Genomic DNA, 21,119 nt, shown 5'->3' with positions numbered 1-21,119 from the left:
TTTTTGAGCGCCGTGTGTAATGTTCTATATTCTCAATGGAACATTTAAAGTTTTGGTGTTGTTTACTGCCATCATATTGCAGTCTACACGTACTGTATCTCTTATGTATGACTGCCATCTAGTGGTCACACTTATCATTAAACCATGTACCAAATAAAATTGCTTCGAGGTCAGTAAGCACAACCAGAATTATTCCGTACATTAGGCACACCGGGTTATAAGGCGCACTGTCGATTTTTGAGAAAATGAAAGGATTTTAAGTGCACCTTTATAGTCCAAATTGTAAAGGGTATAATGGTACATGAGTTCGTAGTCAGGTTAATGTGGTTCAGAACCTTCGGTTTGGTACTGTAAGGTACACTTTGAGTGAAGACAAGAAGTGTGTCTCTTGCCATGCATCTGCTCAGTAAACAAATCAGGTGCAGCCCAGCCTTTGGCTAATGGGAGTCATGGCTCGTGATAGGGCCAAGGAGAAGTCACAGCCTAGAAACCTCTTACGCCGTTTGAGAACACTTGGCCTTGAAATACATAAATGAACAAAGATTACAGGACAAGACGAAAGCAGTGTGCTGACATTCTTTAGTAGAAATGGGGATCAAGGCTAAAATCTTTACTAAAATAAATATATACAGATAAATCACACTGTTGCAGTTTTCTGCCTTTTTTTAATAAGTTTTCATTTTTTAAATATTATTTAGTTTTTCTTTCTTTTCTTGAGAATTTTGTTGATTGTTCAAAGTTTTTTATGTTAAAATATGGGTATGGTATTGGTTAATTTCAAACGTGAATAGTCACAATATGGTACATCACATATTTGCAGTTACTCATTACAACATGAGCTTATTTAAATGTATTTTATCCGACCCCTTTTCCGTTCCATAGCAAATCATAACACATTTGTTTGTTTAATTCATGTGCTCAATCTGTAACACAAACAAATACATAAATAACGTTCTCATGAATAAAAAGTTAAAATGTGATAAACATGCTAAAATTAAATGTCTTCAAATCCATGCCTCCAAATCGAAAACATCTGCAAGCTCATTAAGTAGTCAGGAAAAGCTTTAGAATTTCTCAAAACTTCAATAGTGAAAGCAAAGCTTTTTTCTTTTGCGTCTTCTACCAGTATCAAGAAGTGACATTTAACTATTATAGTTAATAGTTATACCTTTTACACACAAGCAAAGCAGTTTTTATGTTTTATCACTGTACCTAAAAATGAACAAGGCATGTGCCAAACCGTGATTACACCTCTGTATGTACAGCTGCACTCCTATTTTAAATTATTATATTTATGTTTCTACAGCATCCAGATATATATGAATGTATCAGAATACTTTTTATATTGTACTTGTTGAAATTAATATTCTGTTTACCGCTTTGGCCGTAGGGTCAGAAAGACTACATGGGACTGGCAATCAAGAATGATAACTTGGTGTACATGTACAACCTTGGTGGTGAATACGTTGAAATCCCACTGAGTTCGAAGCCGGTCAGCCAATGGCCTGCTGTCTTCAACTACATTAAAGTAGAGAGGTACTCTCACAAGTCATACACATTGCATCAAGGAATTGTGTAGAAAAATACATTTCATATGAATTTTCCTTTTTTTGTTTTTTCCAATGGCAGGTTGGGTCGACATGGGAAAATCTACCTAATCCTCCCAAGCCAAAGCTCCACGGATGAACAGAAGTTCATACAGAAAGGCGAGGCTCCAGGCACCGATTCACTATTTGACATAGACCCAAAAGATATGGTATTCTTTGTTGGGGGTGTCCCACCGGATGCAAAGGTATAATTACAGCTAATGCATGTGTATTTGATAATTTACCCGAATGTAACTATATTTTCTTTCAATCTAGCTCCCTCCTCCATTGAGTCTTGCTCCTTTTGTGGGTTGCATCGAGTTGGCTTCACTTAACAATGATGTCATCAGTCTATATAATTTCAAAAAAACTCACAAAATGGATGTGGTTGCATCCACGCCATGTTCCAGGTACCTTTTAGCAATATGAGCATTTTTAGGTAATTGTTGATGTTTTACATGACAAGCATCACTATGAATGGTGGGTCTTCTTATTGCATTAACTTTTTTTTTTTTTTAGAGTTAATCAAGTTGAATGAGCATCAAAAATAAATGAATAATTTTGACTAATAATTATTATTTTTCTTTTATTCAATTGTATACTCCAGAATTTTTTTTTAAATTTACTGGTCAGAGTAATAATTATAATGCAATTGGAACTGGTTGGTAGGGATCTTGTGCATTGTGTGTCCAGAATGTATCCTATAAATAATGTTGTTCATTTTCTCTGTGTTTTTGCAGATACAAGCTGGCTTTCTCCAAGAGTCGTATTGCCAGTTACTTGTTTGATGGAAAAGGCTATGCACTGATCAGTAACATCACGCAGAGGGCGAAATTCGGTTATGTCACAAGATTTGATATTTCAGTGCGAACAGTTGTGAACAACGGTGTTCTTTTCATTATGGTCAATGCCGTAAGTTGGAGCATGCGTCATGTCTCATAAAAAGTAGCTTGTAAATAGCATTAATCTCAGCCACCTGTTACCTAACTTTTTAAAAACCAGCAGAGTTTTGCCTTTTACCTATATATACAAATATATATGCATGCAATCTAACAATTGTCCATAAATCCATGGTTCTCGCTTAGAAAAGGGTGGTTCTCATCTCCAGGTTGGGCATGAGAGCCTGGCCAAATTAAAAAATTCAGATTAGGTATTGGGATTTTGTTCAGGAATGAAGGTAGAAGGAATCGTGGCCTTAAAAAGTTGGATTGGTGCCACATTGACAATGATTTGGACCTGCATAGGTCCCCTGTGGTGAGAGGCAGCTGAGCAGGAAGGCAAAGCTCTCCCATTTGCCAGTCATTTACCGTAACCTATGGTCATGAGCGTTGATTAATGACCGAAAGTTTCCTCCATATGTATTCTCAGGGCATTTCAATCAATCTCAACTGAACTGTTTGGTTTGTCTTAGAAGATGCTTCATCAGTTCTTGCTCATAGACTTAGATTAGTCAGATCTAGTCTTAGACTTAGATTCAGCAGATCTAGTCTTCCCTCAAATAATCGGAATTACCCACGTTAGCATTCAATTGCAAACAAATGGCACCAAGGAGCATCTATGACCAGAATATTCCTATCTCCTGTTATTTGTTGGAGGCTAAATTGCAGAATATTTTAGGAATAGTTGAAAGGACAGTGTTGTATGTGAGAGATAGGTTGTGTCACCACCTCTGTTCAGGGATGGTTTTCCAACCTTGACATAGATGGCTTCCCTCACTCCTATTTCGTACCACCCGTCATCCTTTTCCAGAATCTGGACATTTTTGTCCTTAAAGGACTTCTGTCCTCCTTGAGGTGCAGGTAGACAGCTGAGTTTTGGCCTGAAGATTTCGCCCGTCTATGCTGTGCCATACGTTGGCACAAATGACCAGCTGGGGTAACCATAGGTTTTGAGGGCTTCCCTCAAATACTCTTGCTCTTTGGCCTGTGCTGGTGGGAACATTACCAGCTATGTGTTGTAGTGTTCTGATAACGCCCAGTTTGTGTTTCAGTGGATGGTGTGAGTCAAAAATTAGTCGATCGATTGAATGCCTCCAGAATACAATGACCTGGATGAATGAGAACATCCATAGACATGTTCCTCCATATGGTGGCTGGGCTCTGCATTAGAGGCAGAGGGAGAAGCTCCGCCCATCCAGGAGGAATTTAGAATAAAACCTCTGCTCCTCCACATTGAGAGAAGCAAGATGAGGTGGCTTAGGCATCTGGTCGGGATGCTTCTCAGAGGCCTCTTTAGGAACGTGTTCAGGGCACGTCCGACCAGCAGGATGAACTGTCTTTCATCTGTCCTCGGAACGCCTCGGGATCCCCGGGACAAGCTACACTATGTAGCCAGGGAGAGGGAAACCTGGGCTTCTCTGCTTAGGCTGCTGCCTCCATGACCTGAGTCGGAATAAGCGAAAGAAAATGCAAGGATGGATAATTGTTAGTTTGGTTTTAAATAACTACATTGCTATACTATATTTGTCTGTGTGCGTTTTTGAGCCTTGACTTTTAACAACTTAATCAGATACTATAAGCCTACAAACAAACATAACTTATTTGATTAAATTAATTAAATGTTTACCCTTTCCTTACATGTTTTTTCTTCTTTCCAGGATAAATTCTTTCTTTTGGAAATAAAAAATGGATTCCTGCGGCTTATGTATGACTTTGGCTTCAACGATGGGCCAAAACTTATGGAAAATAACATACCAAAGTTAAAAATTAATGATGCAAGATATCATGAGGTAAATTTTAATCATATATTATTTACAACTGTTATGTTTTGCTTTGACTAAAGGAGGAATCTGGCCAGAAATGTTACTGCAATCATGGTCAAAATTCTGTAGTCCCCTCCCCCTTTTCCTGACTGAGGTTGCCAGATACGCAGCTGAATCCAACTCGATCGACTGGGCTACTCAAAGGAACTTCAAACTTCCACTGCCTCTTGGTTGAGGTGCTGGGACCATAATAGCTGAATAGACAAGCGTTTTGTCAATAACATATCTCTAACTAACACATTTTACACAGAAATTAGGCTATTTTCAGGAAGAAGTACGTCATGCCTGCGTACAATATCACAACAAATGGCAATCATATGGTTATTGTCAGTACTATCAGAAAACAAAGACTAAAACAAACTACAACCAACGCTAGCAATGGTTATACTGATGGAAAAAAAGTAAAGCATGCTTAGCAGCCTAATGTACGCCCAAAACTAAAGAGGAGACATTTTACCAAGGTATGCCTATAGGCTACTGTTTTAAACGTTTCAGATTATAGTCCACAATGTGCAAACGCGAAGGAGGAATAATTTTATAATGTGATTTGGCTGTCTCCATACGCAATGACAGCCGCGCTAATGTTGGAACCCATTTCTTCAGCGTATCACCATATCGAGAAGGAAATAGGCACTGACACTACCCATATCCACATAGGTTTTATTTGTTGAAAATATATTTTGCCCTGTCATCTTGATGACACATCGACATACAGGCTAACGGGCATATATTTCCCCCATTAGCCCAAATGTCGATGTGTATCAGGTATCAGTGATTTATCATCAATGACCAAGCTAGCATGCTAACCATTTGTTGCACGAACATACTAGCTTTGTTAGACAAGATCATAGACTGTATTTGACAACATAGTTTACATACGAAATGTCCATTTCCATTTATTACAATAAATAAGAAAACGTAAATGCCTTACTTACTTATCAAGGAGGAAATTAGCAAGTTTGACGTCAGATGAAAAAATCTTCTCCGCCTTCAATCGTCTCCATCTTTCAAAGGCATCCCCGATACAAATCCTCGTTTTGTTCCTGGCTTTGTCATGAATAAGTTGAGAATCGTATCGATGCCTTTTAGATTTACTAAGGTCTGACATGTTAAGTAACTTTACCAGTGGCAGATTGTAGTTGAGATAGGCTCCAGCGCCCCCCGCGACCCCGAAGGGAATAAGCGGTAGGAAATGGATGGATGGATGGATGGATGGATGGAGTAGCTAGACTAAGGTGGCGGTGCGTAACTGGCAACCTTGATGTGACACACTCACAGACTTTCTAATTGGTCAAACGGTGGAGGGGGGGGCATGGAAATGAAAACAATAACAGGATTTCAGGGATATAAATCTGATTTTGGAATTAGAATATCCCAACTGAACTACCGTTATCAGTTATACAGGTGTTCGAAAAGAACATGATTTATTAAAGCCTTTTGACATATCAGGGCCATTTAATGATGACTTGACATGAAATTCTTACATATGGCTACTTTAAAAATTCCATGTTTGTTCTTGGCTCACAGGTATCAGTGATTTATCATCAATCAAAGAAGGTTATCCTCCTGGTGGACAAGAGTCATATCAAATCTATGGAAAATCCGAAAACCACTTTGCCATTCTCAGACATCTACATAGGGGGGGCTCCCTCACACATTCTCCACACCAGGTGAGTACAGCCAAGAACATGTTTGCCTTGCAACCTTACCTCAAAGTCCGTTGAAGCTGTTGCAGCTGATGATGATGGTGGAATGTACACTTTAAAGATAATTATGGAGGCGAAATCCAATTACAGATTAAAAAAAACACTTTACAAACTACAACATGGAATTGGATTTATGTTGAACTTGGCGAAACTTCAGTGACAATGTGAATTTCATTACAGGCCTGAGTTGTCTGCTGTGGTTAACCTCAAAGGTTGTGTCAAAGGTTTCTTGTTCCAAAAAAAAGACTTCAACCTGTTAGAGCAGCCTGGGACCATAGGCGTCAGTAGTGGCTGTCCTGAGGAGTCTTTTGTAAGTGCACCACTTCATCTTCTTTCCATAACATCAACTGTACGACATCAAACAATGATACTCTATCACTATCTTGCAGGCATCACACAAAGCCTATTTCACGGGTGAAAGCTACCTCGGATCCTCGGCAAAGATTTTCCCATTTGACAATTTTGAAGGTGGCCTCAACTTTAAAACATTACAACCCAATGGACTCCTGTTGTACCACGAGGATGGGGTATGAACAAAATGTTTACGCACTCCGGAAAAAGAAGATTAGTTTTAAAACTCATTATGATTCTGTGAAACAAATGCACATTGCACAAAAGTGACATATAAGTCCGTTTTTGCAAATGGACCTATAGTATATTCTACAGCAGTGTGTTTGAAGTTCTTTAACCCTGGTACATTTTGCTTAAAAACAATGTTTTTTTCCCCCTTCATGTAGAACAGGCCTGGGCAATTATTCTGACTCGGTGTAATGTATAGGAAAAAAAATGTGTCTCTCAAATTTCTCAAAATTTGGCCCCCTGAGGCAAAATAATTGCCCAGGCCTGCGTTAGACTCACCCACTCCTAAATCTTGCTCTCAATCTGGGCCAAAGAACCAATGTAACCCACCTGGCTCGTGGCTCAAATCCGAGTGCCCTGATTAAGAGACGACAGTACAAGGCGATGAGTCTGGCACCAACTCTTGAGGTGTCAGGGAGTGAGGTTTACACGCCAAATATCTCACAGCCACACTACTGTAGCTGGCATTCGTTACAAGAAGAAAAACGACATGTTAAATTACAGCTCGCCAATTGATGACCATTGATTTAAATTAGATTGGGTATTTTGCAGGTTAATGTAGACATTCGCTCACTGAATAACATTTTGAAAACCCATGTTTATAGCATTGTTGGCTCATATTCTGTATTCCATTTATATATAAATGTCATGAATGCTTTTCTGTTAAATAGCCTACTTTTTTACTCTCCTCAGCCTGATGAATTCAGCATTTCGCTTGAGAATGGAGCAGTGGTGATGAACACACATGGAACAAGAGTTAGATCACATAAGAAACAGTATAATGATGGAAAGAGTCATTTCTTATTGGCCTCGGTGAACCAAACAACGTGAGTATTCCATTTTTCTTTGTTGGAATCTCTTGGTTTTGATAAACATTCTGCTACTCAGTTACATTACCAAGTAGATCGTCCTTGAAAAATCTAACTACACACCTGCTTTGCTAAAGACTGTTTCTGGTGATTCCACCCTGCCATTGCCATTCAACATTTAAAGTCATAGTAATATAGAAGGTTACAATTCAATTCAATAAACACAAATTATATTACTTAAATATTACAGTTCTTTCATTACATGTTTTTCTATAATTAGAATCATTTCCTTACCCTTCCTGAAACATGACATTTTGTTGTATTAATAACTTTTTTATGTCGAAAAGTCAGTATCTCAGTCCCTACAGATGGTTCTGGGTTAAGTCCCACTCTAGACAAAAACTATTTGCAGCTTGTTTTTGGACAGATTATAATCTACTTCTGAACTCTCTCTCTTTTTACACAAGGTATCTATTGTTGGTGGACGATAAAGACAAGCAGGAGAAGAAACGCCCTGCATCAGTCACTACATCCTCCTCAGTTTCTTCTCTGAAGAGCTTCTACTATGGGGGGTCTCCAAACAGCAGCTTCAAGAATTTAACAGGCTGCATCAGCTATGCCTACATAAACAGGTAGATCTCCTCTTAACACTGAACAGTCTTGACAGCCGTACACAGGAGAGACAGCTTCTCCATCCAGGAAATGAGTACGGGTCTCTAAGGGGAACAGTGACAAAGTTGCAGTCAGGCGTTTACATTATGGACTTGAAGGTCATAATAATTTGGGGCCCAGAGTGATATATTTGAACGGTTCTTTTTTCAGGGTAAATCTTTGGTCAATCTTTGGTTAATTGGGTGCACAACTTAAATTCATCTTGGATAATCGCTGATTTATTGCTGATCACATATTTAAAAACGTTAAATCTACCAAAAGTTCTCAGGGCGATGGAGAAGTCTAGGAAAATCAGTGAAGGACAATTGTAAACAATGTATGACAGTCTTTTGGATCAACGATTGTAATATCACTTCAAACCACTGAATACAAATATGAATGTGTCACCACCAGTTTAGAAGAATATTCAAACTGTCACAGTCAAATTAGACAATTTAAGAACAGCCTAGCAAGTTGCAACCAATATACAGCTTGTCATGACACTAATACACTGACTATTGAGTTTGGAGGCAATCGTTTGTTACCAGATCAAAATTACGTTCTTAATGGGAGCGTGTTCGTACAGTAACCCCACAACGGACTAACTGAAAATGTTGTAAGTCGACAACCAAACAAAGCTGAGTCCTTTTGAATAAACCAATTTTTGCTGAGTGAAAATCCACAATATATTTCAACTTGTGCACCCAATAATTTTTTTTGAAAACCATGGAGAATGCAAAAAACAGTTTAAATAAATCATTATGGTTAAATAAAAAATGACATTGATGCCCATGACTACTGTATAAATGTAACTTCTGATCACAAATCTGCAAAGACTTATTACCTCAGTGTGTCCAGGTTTTTCATTGTCCGAAGAAAATAATGTACCATAGGTCACAATTTTGTGCTTTTTAACAATCGCTGGATATTTTTTTTAGCTGTTTTTTGGATAGAAACAAAAAATGATCACAAACGTTGAACAGTACATGCTTTTCTTTGGAGTTTGACCTTTACATTCTTGAATCTCAATCATTTTACACCGCTTACCCTTTTTAGGGTGAGGTGGAGCCTTGTTCCCCTGTCAATCACAGGGCCCAAATTGACAAACAACTGTTCTCACAAATATTCAATCTTATAGACAAATTTGGGTTTCCTGATACATAAAACCAGAACCATCTGGAAGAAAACAAAGCAGTTATCCAATATCCAGTGTCTTTTGAATCCAAAGTTAATTTTAAACTAGGTCGAAGGTGCCAAAATAATTTCGGAAGTGATAAATATTAAAACCATCTTGATGGTCTGTGTTCTCTGGATGTCGTTTTTTCTACTATTTTTTTTATTTTGTTTTTGAAAATTTTGACATATACAGTCCATAAATACACTTAATCTATCCATCCATCCATTTTCTACTGCTTGTCCCTCTCGGAATTACATGCCAAATATTATTTTTTACCTTTCCCAAACAATTAACCCACAACAATTATTAAAAAAAAAAATATATATATATAAAACATGCATCAGTCAAATAAGTACAGGCAAATATTGACATGATGCCACAGACAACTGCCCTCCTGAATGTCCCCAACACGGTGCAGAAATACACAAAAGCAAACAAAAGGCTCATCAATTATCTACCTGTCAAATACTTTTCAATTGTGGTTAAATTTGACATCAATCTCTTTTACACATTTTGGGAAACCACCCCATACTTCCCGAAATTTCACAGAACAACCGTTCATTGTCAGCCTAATTTCCTCCAAGGAAATAAAGATTATCTCTAATCCAGCAGGTGTGGCAGGGAGGCACTGCAGCCTTCCAATTTAGCACAATGAGTCTTCCAGCCAACCAAGTTGTAAATGCTACAAAGTGCTTTTTGGATTTGCTCAGAGAACGTGACAGAGGGTTTACCCCAAATAGTCTGCTTAGAGGATTCGGTTCGATCTTTTCGTCAATTACCAAGACAAAGTATTGAAAATTTCAGTCCAATAACTGCACTGAATTGGACTAAACCAAAACATATGTATTAAGTTAGCTAGAGACTGTTGACACCGATCATATAATATCGATATTCAGTCATACATCTTAGCTTGTGTAACCTTGGTATAATAGGTACGATGTATTAGTTTGCATTGACTACGGCCGGGATCAGCACGGTGGGACAGGGGTTAGTGAGTGTGCCTCACAATACGAAGGTCCTGGGTTTGATCCTGGGCTCAGGCTCTTTCTGTGTGGTGTTTAAATGTTCTTCCCACCTCCAAAGACATGCACCTGAGGATAGGCTGATTGGCAACAGCCTATATGTGAATGTTGTCTATCTTTGTTGGCCCTGTGATTAGGTGGCAACTTGTCCAGGGTGTACCCCGCCTTCCGCCCGACTGCAGCTGGGATAGGCTCCAGTAGCCCCCGCGACCCCGAAAGGGACAAGCGGTAGTAAATGGATGGATGGATGGATGGATGAATATGGCTGTGTTTAGCACAAATGCAAGTCTATGAACTCTACTTAAAATCACTGTCCAGCTCTCCTCAGATATAGGGTCACTCCTAAGTCACCCTCACAAAGTGACTTAATAGAATTCAGAGATTCAGGGCGTAAATAAAAAATGTTTTTGTAAATATGTGTAATTGATCCTTTTAAAGTCAGAAATGATGTCAAAAAAAACATTTAAAACTGTCAGTCGGTAAGCTTGGAAAATTTAAGAACAAAACCGCGGATCTGTAGGTTTATAAAAAAGTATTGATTAGGGAGTGAAATGTATCACAAAGTTGCACGGAAGAGGCAAGAATGTTGTCAATGTATAAATCTTTAATGTTGTTGATCCCCAGACTTCCCTTGACCATCTTAAAAAGGCACTGTCGACAAGAGGGGGAGGGAAAGCATGGTTAGCAGTAACGGGTGCAAGACTAGAAATAATCTGTAAGCCAAAATAGCGCTTAAACTGAACCCAACTTCTAAATGAGGTTTTGACGATTAAATTTTTTGTAAAAGCAGAAGTAGAAGAGTCGATGGGAGATATTAAGCGCCTTAAGAGATATTGTTTTAGTTAGGAGGGGGATCAAATGCTTCATATTGCAGCCAATATTCTAATTCTAATGTTGGTTGCCCAGTAGTAAAACCTAAAGTTTGGTAGTGCTAATCCTCCCGTTTTGGGTCTGTGTGAATATTGTTTACGTAATCTGTGAGTATTTTTATTCCAAATAAAGTCTATAATCCGACCAGAAGGACCAAGGGACCTTTTTCCTGCTATAACTAGGCCATTTTAATCTTACATTGATTAATTATGGTAGCCAATGGGGGTATGTTGCAATAAATGTGTCTTGAAATGGTGCTAGAAAAATGATTTCCTAAATAAGTGCAACTTTGACTTCCATTTTACTTCATTATGGCTGCTTTTTTAGACAGGACCGAGACATTGAGCCAGAGGACTTTCAGCGATACACGAACAATGTCCAAACTTTCCTGCAAGACTGTCCAGTACAAGAGACTCCTGTTGCTCTCTTATCAAAACTCAGGGATGACAAACAAAAAGTTAAACAGAGGCAATCACAAAAGGTAAAGAAATAGCCTTAAACTGAGCTGCACAATATTCTCTATGGGTTCCAGTAAATCTGTGTCCATTGGTAACACATTTGGCCACATTAACATTGAATGTATGCTGTCATAGGTTAGCAGAGATGAGTCCGGCCTCCCTCGTAATGTGGTGCAATTCAGAAGTGAAGGCCAGAAATCATTGAACCTGAACATTGCTTCTTGCCAACTGTCCTCAAGTCCTGAAGCAACCCAGCATGCCTATCAATATGGCAACTTCGCCAACAGTAGACAGCACTACAGAGAGCTCCCAGAATCATTTTCTGAGAGGTACAGTAAGTCTTATTTTTTGCAGTATAAATATATTCTAAACAATTGTGTCATACTATCAGTGTTTTTCACCCCCTCTAAGGTCCAACTTTTCCTTATCCCTGAAGACCAAGACATCATTTGGCCTAATTTTTTATGTATCTGACTCTCAAGAAGAAAACTTTATGGCTCTGTTCCTGGCCAACGGTAAACTTGTATACACCTTCAATGTGGCAGATAAACGAGTCGAAATGCGGAGCAAGGAAAATTACAACAGTGGCGCATGGCATGAGGTTGGTTCATCATGTTGTTTCAATAGTTGATCCAGTTTTAATAAGTATGTTGCATTATATTCTATGTACATTTGTGAGGAGGTACAAATTATATTTCTGATAAACAAATCACCACCAGTCAGTCTGCATAACCAAGAACCTAAAACATTTAGGCTATTATTTTTTACATTCCAAAAATTCTAAATGTTCCTGCCAATGATTAAAATAGAAATATATATTTTTTTAAATTGCTCAACTTGTTTTTTTTTTCGGCATTGGTTCATTGCATATTGTACGTAGTCTGCTGTTTGCAGTAGGGTTCCCTGCATTCTGCATGTGTTTCACACTTTTTGCTTTGGGTTTTTGATTCACCCATGGTCGATGAGTTTTTGCCTGCGTTAAATATACATCTTGGGGTCACGTTGCCAGCTGCCATGTGCAACCCTAACAACCTTCCACATAATGCTTATCTTTTTGTATTGCATTTTAGTTAATCTTGAGCTGTTCAGCATTCACGCACAATTTCTACACATTCTATAGTTGTATATTAAGGTATTATTAGGTTTTGAAGGTTTATTTTGAAAAAGTTGAGATATGTACAATGCAAAAAATCTTGAATACAATCCAAACACCCCAATTTTACACTTACATGGTTCAACATAACAGAAAACAACAAACTGTATAAGTGTGGAAAGTGGAACATGTAGTTAATTTAAGCTTTGCAAGTATAAGGTAGCAACCACAACAACTGTTGTCTAAATGAATATAGCTTCACATGAACCAAATTAATTTTTAACTTGTAGTGTCCTGCAGCATAGGTGTGTAGTACAGGTAACCTTCTGTGCTCTATTGTGGTAGAACAGATTTGCTATGTAAAAGATGAGTCCAGTACACTATTGTTTGTGTGAACACTCCAAAGCATTCACACATATGGTTTTCTACACCAAAATCCATCTATTTATTATTCTTCTTCTTCTTCGTCCACATTTTTCATCCGATTCAAACCGTTCCAACTTCAAACTGTTCAGCCTATTCGGGAATCGCGGGCTTTCCCTTGACAAATTCCAAAAATTACGAGATTTTCCACAATTCCATGTTTTCCGGGACATTTTTCCCATTCAAAATGAATTGCCCATTTTAAAACTTCCACCATTTCCACATTTTTCAACCGATTCAAACCCTTCCACCTTCAACATATTCCACTTATCCTGAACATTCAAACTGTCATTTTTCCAAGTTTAAAAAAATTCCAGGAATTCCCAAAATTCCCTTTTTTTCAAACCTTTTTTTCTGGCGACTACTCCTTCCACATTTTCAACCCACTTTAACCGTTTCGCCATCCAAACACTCTTAATCAGGAAAAAAATAATAATCCAGATTTTCCCGAAATTCCTGGAATTTCTTAATACAATTTCTCAATTAAAAATGTTACTACTTCAACATTTTTCGACCGATTAAAAAAATTCCAACACCAACTATTTCAACTCATTCAGAACATTCAAGTCTTTTAACATTTTCCCCAAAAATACCTGCTTTTCCCGAAATTCACAAATTTCCATGAAATTCCCATTGAAATGAATGGGACATTTTTCAAAATTCCACAACTCCCACATTTTCAGTCCAATTCAAACTGTTCCTACTCCAAAATATTCAGCCTTTTCAAAATTGTATGCTCTCCTTCAATTTTTTTTTAAATTCCCAGATTTCCAAAAATTCCCAGTTTTCAGGGACATTTTCCCCATTCAAAATGAATTGTCTATTTTTTTAACTTCTCACATTTTTCAACCAATTCAAACCATTCCGCCTTCAACACTCTCAACTCATCCAACAACACTTTCCAAGTTCCAAACCAAATTCCGTGTTTCCTGGAAATTTTAACTCTTCAACATTCAAACCATTCCAAACTATTCTTACATTCATACTATATTCTGTCAGCATTTCAGTTCAACTTCAGGATTGGAGCATTCACACGCAATTGCTTCAGGAATTACCTCATCTAGTTTGTGTTGCTATTAGTACATGGTTTAAGAGGGGACAGACAGGAAGAGAAGAGAGCCCAGTGATATAAGACCACAATGGTCACAATAGTACCTACTGGGATGTAGTTGTAGAATCTGCAGGGAGAAAAACAACAGCTACAGACGAGAACAATAATAATACATATTTTATGGTTCAGGGTTTAAGTTTATTTTGAACATGCATACAGTTACAATACGATACATCACAATTTCCAGAAACCTGTTGGAATCTGGTAAGAGAACCTAATGTTGGGCCCTGCACTTTAGGAAATATTTAAATGTATGTTTTTAATCATACGTCAACAAGCTATATGTCACAACTTTTCCTGTTCTTTCTCTCTGAAGGTCATTTTTGTCCGCGATGGGAATATGGGAAAACTAATAGTTAATGGGCGCACAGCACTGGAAGACAGAGTTGAAGGCAACGGCTCATTTCATGTCAGCAGTCCTCTCTATTTTGGAGGAGTGCCTTCAGGGCGAGCGCAAAAAAATATTCAGGTAAGGAGTACAGAAAATCACAATTGAGTCTAGCCTAATCCATTAAACAATAACTTTTAATAAAAACATCTCAATATTTTTTATACGTTATCTTAATTCATATCTATTTATATTTTATTTCTTGTCTCTTGAAACTCATGTTGTACCTTAACTGATATCTTTTCTGAGGTGTTTTAACAGTCTGACAATATTGCATGAAATTGGAAAACTATACTGCAGCATTACATATACATAAAGTGAAGGGAAGTGAATTATATTTACATAGCGGTTTTCTCCAGTGACTCAAAGTGCTTTACATAGTGGAACCCATTATCTAAGTTACATTTAAACCAGTGTGGCACTTGGAGAAGGTGGTTAAAGTATCTTGCCCAAGGACATAACGACAGTGACTAGGAAGGTGGAAGCGGGATTAAACCTGGAACCCTCAAATTGCTGGCACAGCCGCTCTACCAACCAAGCCATGTCTATGTATATGTATATACTGTATATACCGTATATGCTATCAGTTTTATCTTAAGTCCCATCTGGGCGTATTTTGAAGTGAAATTTGTAAGTGAGCACCGACGTATGCATTGACCTGATCACTGACTGTATATCAGCGCATATCCTGAGCAAAAATATAAACGCAACACTTTTGTTTTTGCTCCCATTTTTCATGAGTTGAACTGAAAGATCTAAACTTTTACTATATACACAAAATACCTATTCCTCTCAAATATTGTTCACAAATCTGACAAAGTTAGTGAGCATTTCTTGTCTGCTAAGATAATCCATCCCACTTCACAGGCATAGCATATCAAGATGCTGATTAAACAGCATGATTATTTCACAGGTGTACCTGAGGCATAAAAGGCCACTCTGAAATGTGCAGTTTTGCCTTATTGGGGGGTGAGAGCAGTCAGTATCTGGTGTGACCACTATTTGCCTCACGCAGTGCAACATGTCTCCTTCGCATAGAGTTGATCAGGTTGTTGATTGTGGTCTGTGGAATGTTGGTCCACTTTTCTTAAATGGCTGTGCCAAGTTGCTGAATATTGGCAGGAACTGGAACACACTGTTGTATACGCCGATCCACAGCATACCAAGCATGCTCAATAAGTGACATTTCTGGTTAGTATGCTGGCCATGCAAGAACTGGGATGTTTTCAGCTTCTAGGAACTGTGTACAGATCCTTGCAACATGGGGCCGTGCATTGTCATACTTCAACATGAAGTGATGGTCTCGGGTGAATGGCACAACAATGGGCTTAGTATCTCGTCACGGTATCTCTGTGCATTCAAAATGCCATCAATAAAATACACTTTCGTTCGTTGTCCATAACATACGCCTGCCCATACCATAACCCCACTCTCACCATGGGCCACTTCATTCACAACATTGACATTAGCAAACCGCTCTCCCACAAGACGCCACACATGCTGTCTGCCATCTTCTCTGAACAGTGAAAACCGGGATTCATCTGTGAAGAGAACACCTCTCTCACCTCTTCAACGCCATGAATGTGAGCATTTGCCCACTGAAGTCAGTTATGATGACGAACTGCAGTCAGGTGTAGACTCCGATGAGGAAGACAAGCATGCAGATGAGCTTCCCTGAGACGGTTTCCTACAGTTTTGTGCAGAAATTATTTGGTTATGCAAACCAATTGTTGCAGCAGCTGTCCAGGTGGCTGGTCTCAAACGATCATGGATGGGCAACTTCTGGATGTGGAGGTCCTGGGCTGGTGTGGTTACACGTGGTCTGCGGTTGTGAGGCCGGTTGGATGTACTGCCAAATTCTCTGAAACACCTTTGGAGACGGCTTACGGTAGAGAAATTAATATTCAATTCACTAGCTCTGGTGGACATTCCTGCAGTCATCATGCCAACTGCACGCTTCCTCAGAACTTGCGACATCTGTTGCATTCTGCTGTGTGATAAAACTGCACATTTCAGAGTGGACTTTTATCGTGGGCAGCCTAAGGCACACCTGTGCAATAATCATGCTGTTTAATCGGCATCTTGATATGCCACACCTGTGAGGTGGGATGGATTATCTTGGCAAAGAAAAGGTGCTCACTAACACAGATTTCGATAGATTTGTGAACAATATTTGAGAGGAATAGGTCTTCTGTGTATATAGTAAAAGTTTTAGATCATTTTTAACTCTATAAAAATGGGAGCAAAAACAAGAGTTGTGTTTATATTTTTGTTCAGTGTATCTTCCAAGTAACCATCCGCGGTTAAGGTAAAGGAGCATCCATCCATCCATCTTCAACCGCTTATCCGGAATCGGGTCGCGGGGACAGCAGCTCCAGCAAAGACCCCCAGACTTCCCTCTCCAGAGCAACATTTGCGACTTCCTCCTGGGGAATCCCGAAGCGTTCCCAGGCCAGAGAGGAGATGTAATCCCCCCATCTGGTCCTTGGTCTGCCGCGGGGCCTCCTCCCAGTGGGACGTGCAACGAGGGAGACGCTCGTGAGGCATCCGCACGAGATGCCCGAACCACCTAAGCTGGCTCCTTTCCAAGCGAAGGAGCAGCGGCTCTACTCCGAGTCTCTCTCGGGTGACTGCACTTCTCACCCTATCTCTAAGGGAGATGCCAGCCACCCTTCTGAGGAAACTCATTTCGGCCGCTTGTATCCGCGATCTTATTCTTTCGGTCATTACCCACACTTCATGACCATAGGTGAGAGTAGGAATGTAGATAGCTCGGTAGACCGAGAGCTTTGCCTTCTGGCTCAGCTCCCGTTTCGTCACAACAGTGCGGCAGAGAGACTGCAATACTGCCCCAGCTGCTCCGATTCTCCGGCTGATTTCCTTCTCCATCTTTCCCTCACTCGTGAACAAGACCCCGAGATACTTAAACTCCTCCACCTGGGACAGAGTCCTGTCCCCTACCCGGACTGTACAAACCATCGGTTTCCTGCTGAGAACCATGGCCTCAGATTTGGAGATGCTGATCCTCATTCCAGCCGCTGAACACTCGGCTGCGAACCGATCCAGTGAGAGCTGAAGGTCACGAACCGAAGGTGCCATCAGGACCACATCATCTGCAAACAGCAGTGACGCAACCTTTAGCCCCCCGAGACGTATACCCTCTCCGCCATGGCCACGACTCCGCCTAGAAATCCTGTCCATGAAAATCACAAACAGGATAGGTGACAGAGCGCAGCCCTGGCGGAGACCAACCCCCACTGGAAACGGATCCGACTTACATCCAAGCACCCGGACACAACTCTCGCTTTGGTTGTACAGAGATTGGATGGCCCTCAGCAGGGTTCCCCTCACTCCGTACTCCCTCAGCACCTCCCACAAGATCTCCCGAGGGACGCGGTCATACGCCTTCTCCAAATCCACAAAACACATGTAGACTGGATAGGCATACTCCCAGGCCCTCTCCAGGATTCCCGCAAGCGTAAAGAGTTGGTCAGTTGTTCCACGACCAGGACGGAATCCACATTGCTCCTCTTGAATCTGAGGTTCGACTATCGGCCGGACCCTCCTTTCCAGTACCTTGGCGTAAACTTTCCCAGGGAGGCTGAGTAGTGTGATACCCCTGTAATTAGCACACACCCTCTGGTCCCCCTTTTTGAAAAGGGGAACCACCACCCCAGTCTGCCACTCCCTCGGCACTGTCCCAGACTTCCACGCAATGTTGAAAAGGCGTATCAACCAAGACAGCCCATCAACACCCAGAGCCTTCAGCATTTCTGGACGGATCTCGTCAACCCCCGGAGCTTTGCCACTGTGGAGTTGTCTAACTACCTCAGTGACTTCACTCCGAGAGATCAACGTCGATCCCCCATCATCCTCAGGCCCTGCTCCTATCAGGGAGGGTGTGTCTGATGTATTTGGGTTCAGGAGTTCCTCAAAGTGCTCTTTCCAACGCCCCACGACTTCCTCACTTGAAGTCAGCAAAGTCCCATCCTTGCCGTACACAGCTTGGATGGTTCCCTGCTTCCCCCTCCTGAGGTGCCGTATGGTCTTCCAGAACAGCTTTGGTGCCGCCCGATAGTCCTTCTCCATGAATTCCCCGAACTGCTCCCACACCCTCTGCTTAGCCTCGTCCACAGCCACGGCCGCTGCCCTTCGGGCCCGCCGGTACCTTGCAACTGCCTCCGGAGTCCCCTGGGATAACATACCCCGGTAGGACTCCTTCTTCAGTCGGACGGCTTCCCTGACCACCACTGTCCACCAGGGTGTTCGAGGGTTACCGCCCCTTGAGGCACCTAAGACCTTCTGGCCACAGCTCGCATCTGCAGCTTTAGCAATAGAGGCTTTGAACATTGCCCATTCCTGTTCAATGTCCCCAACCTCCACAGGGATGGCAGAAAAGTCCCGCCGGAGGTGGGAGTTGAAGTCCTTCCGGACAGAGGACTCCTCCAAACGTTCCCAGTTCACCCGCACTACACGCTTGGGTTTGCCAGGTCTGTCCAGAGGTTTCCCCCGCCATCTAACCCAACTCACCACCAGATGGTGATCAGTTGACAGTTCAGCCCCTCTCTTCACCCGAGTGTCCAAAACATACGGCCTCAGATCAGCTGATACGATTACAAAATCGATCATTGATCTTTGGCCTAGGGTGCTCTGGTACCAGGTACACCTATGAGCATCCTTATGCTTGAACATGGTGTTTGTTATCGCAAGTCCGTGACTAGCACAGAAGTCCAATAACAATCCACCACTCAGGTTCAGATCAGGGAGACCGTTCCTCCCAATCACGCCAGTCCAAGTATCACTGTCATTGCCCACGTGCGCGTTGAAGTCCCCCAGCAAGACTATGGAATCCCCTGCCGGCGCCCCATACAGGACCCCATGCAAGGTATCCAAGAAGGCTGAATACTCTGAACTCCTGTTTGGTGCGTATGCACAAACAACAGTCAGAGTTTTCCCCCCTCCAACCCTAAGGCGAAGGGAGGCGACCCTCTTGTCCACTGGGGTGAACTCCAACGTACAGGCACTCAGCCGGGGACTCGTGAGTATCCCCACACCCGCCTGTGCCCTCACACCCTGAGCAACTCCAGAAGTGAACAAGGTCCATCCCTTGTCCAGGAGTGTGGTTTCAGAGCCCTTGCTATGCGTAGAGGTAAGCCCCACCAGATCCAACCGGTAGCGCTCCACCTCTCGCACCAGCTCAGGCTCCTTCCCCACCAGCGTAGAGACGTTCCACGTCCCGAAAGTCAGCCTCTGCTGCCCCGAATTGGTCCGTCCGGAGCCTCCACTTTCACCGCCATCCACTTGGCAGCGCACCCGACCCCACTGGTTCCGACCGCGGGTGGTGGGCCCACGTGGCAGAGAAGATGGCGTGTCCACGTAGCTTCTTCGGGCTGTGCCCGGCCGGGCTCCGTGGCAAGCCCGGCCACCAGGCGCTCGCTGACGAGCCCTACCTCCGGGCCTAGCTCCGGAGAAGGGCCCCGGGCTTCCTCCGGGCCGGGTAACGCATCCTCTTTTAGTGTAGTTCATGGGGGGTATCGTAACCCTGATGGGGGGGGCATTCGGGTGCTACACCTTGCCCAAGGGTGACCCGGAACTATGTAAGGCAGGGGCGTTCAACTCCCTGAGGCTTAATACAAGCCCACATACCCATTAAAGGAGCATGCACGTTCAAAATAAATAGTGTGATTAATCTGCATATACCGGTACATGTATATTATATGTGTGTGTGTGTGTGTGTGTGTGTGTGTGTGTGTGTGTGTGTGTGTGTGCATATATACATATGTGTGTGTATATGCATATATACATATGTGTGTGTATATGCATATATACAAATATATGTGTTTGTATGTGTATATATGTATATATATGTGTGTGTTTTCTTAAATTGTAAATCTGTATTCTATTATTTATTTATTGAGACTGATATGCGTATACCTTTCCTTATTCATTCTTTTAGAGTAATTCACTCAACAGCTTTTCTGGCTGTTTGAAGAACATTCTGCTGAATGGACAGAGGTTATCATCTGTGGATGAGACATTTGGGGTCACTCCATGTTTTGAGGGATTGACTGAAACAGGAACATTCTTTGCAAAGGAAGGAGGCTACATACTTTTGGGTAAGTTCTTTCGATGTTAAAATTGCTGACATTTTACAGTACAAAATTTGCTTCTCATAAAAACAAGGCTTAAAACTCTAAACAATACCACACTTTTCTTTCGCTGATTGCTCCATTCTCTGATGTCATACACGTAGAGTAGCCAACAGGGGAAATTGAAGAGTAAAGGCATTTGTTAATATTTCAAGAGAGATGATTCGCTCATTTTCAACCTTAGACAGATTATCCAATCATCATGTGGAAGTAATAATAATAAAAAATTATTGAAGGTAAAATAGCCAGCTTATATACGGATTTATACAGATGGTTCGAAAAATCGTGTTAATAGAAGGGCGGCAATAGGGATGAGCATTCCATAGTTACAATTAC

At 41.2% G+C, this 21,119-nt stretch overlaps 1 protein-coding gene across 1 annotated transcript in view; it reads left to right on the top strand.

Moving 5' to 3' along the window:
* The window catches only part of lama4 (laminin, alpha 4), an 88,828-nt gene that overhangs the window by 60,130 nt on the left and 7,579 nt on the right, over positions 1-21,119 (top strand). Inside the window, exons 22-36 of the mRNA XM_062044442.1 lie at positions 1,391-1,536; positions 1,630-1,792; positions 1,863-1,996; positions 2,327-2,498; positions 4,183-4,314; positions 5,875-6,017; positions 6,234-6,363; positions 6,443-6,580; positions 7,326-7,459; positions 7,909-8,073; positions 11,489-11,642; positions 11,755-11,948; positions 12,031-12,220; positions 14,563-14,715; positions 20,591-20,750. Of these exons, the coding sequence (XP_061900426.1) occupies positions 1,391-1,536; positions 1,630-1,792; positions 1,863-1,996; positions 2,327-2,498; positions 4,183-4,314; positions 5,875-6,017; positions 6,234-6,363; positions 6,443-6,580; positions 7,326-7,459; positions 7,909-8,073; positions 11,489-11,642; positions 11,755-11,948; positions 12,031-12,220; positions 14,563-14,715; positions 20,591-20,750 (2,308 nt within the window). The remainder of the gene's footprint in view (positions 1-1,390; positions 1,537-1,629; positions 1,793-1,862; positions 1,997-2,326; positions 2,499-4,182; positions 4,315-5,874; positions 6,018-6,233; positions 6,364-6,442; positions 6,581-7,325; positions 7,460-7,908; positions 8,074-11,488; positions 11,643-11,754; positions 11,949-12,030; positions 12,221-14,562; positions 14,716-20,590; positions 20,751-21,119) is intronic.

Source organism: Entelurus aequoreus, linkage group LG04, assembly GCF_033978785.1.
Source record: "Entelurus aequoreus isolate RoL-2023_Sb linkage group LG04, RoL_Eaeq_v1.1, whole genome shotgun sequence".
Lineage (NCBI taxonomy): Eukaryota > Metazoa > Chordata > Actinopteri > Syngnathiformes > Syngnathidae > Entelurus > Entelurus aequoreus.
The sequence above is the reverse complement of the archived record's forward strand: the minus strand, read 5'-3'. Positions and strand labels throughout refer to the sequence as shown.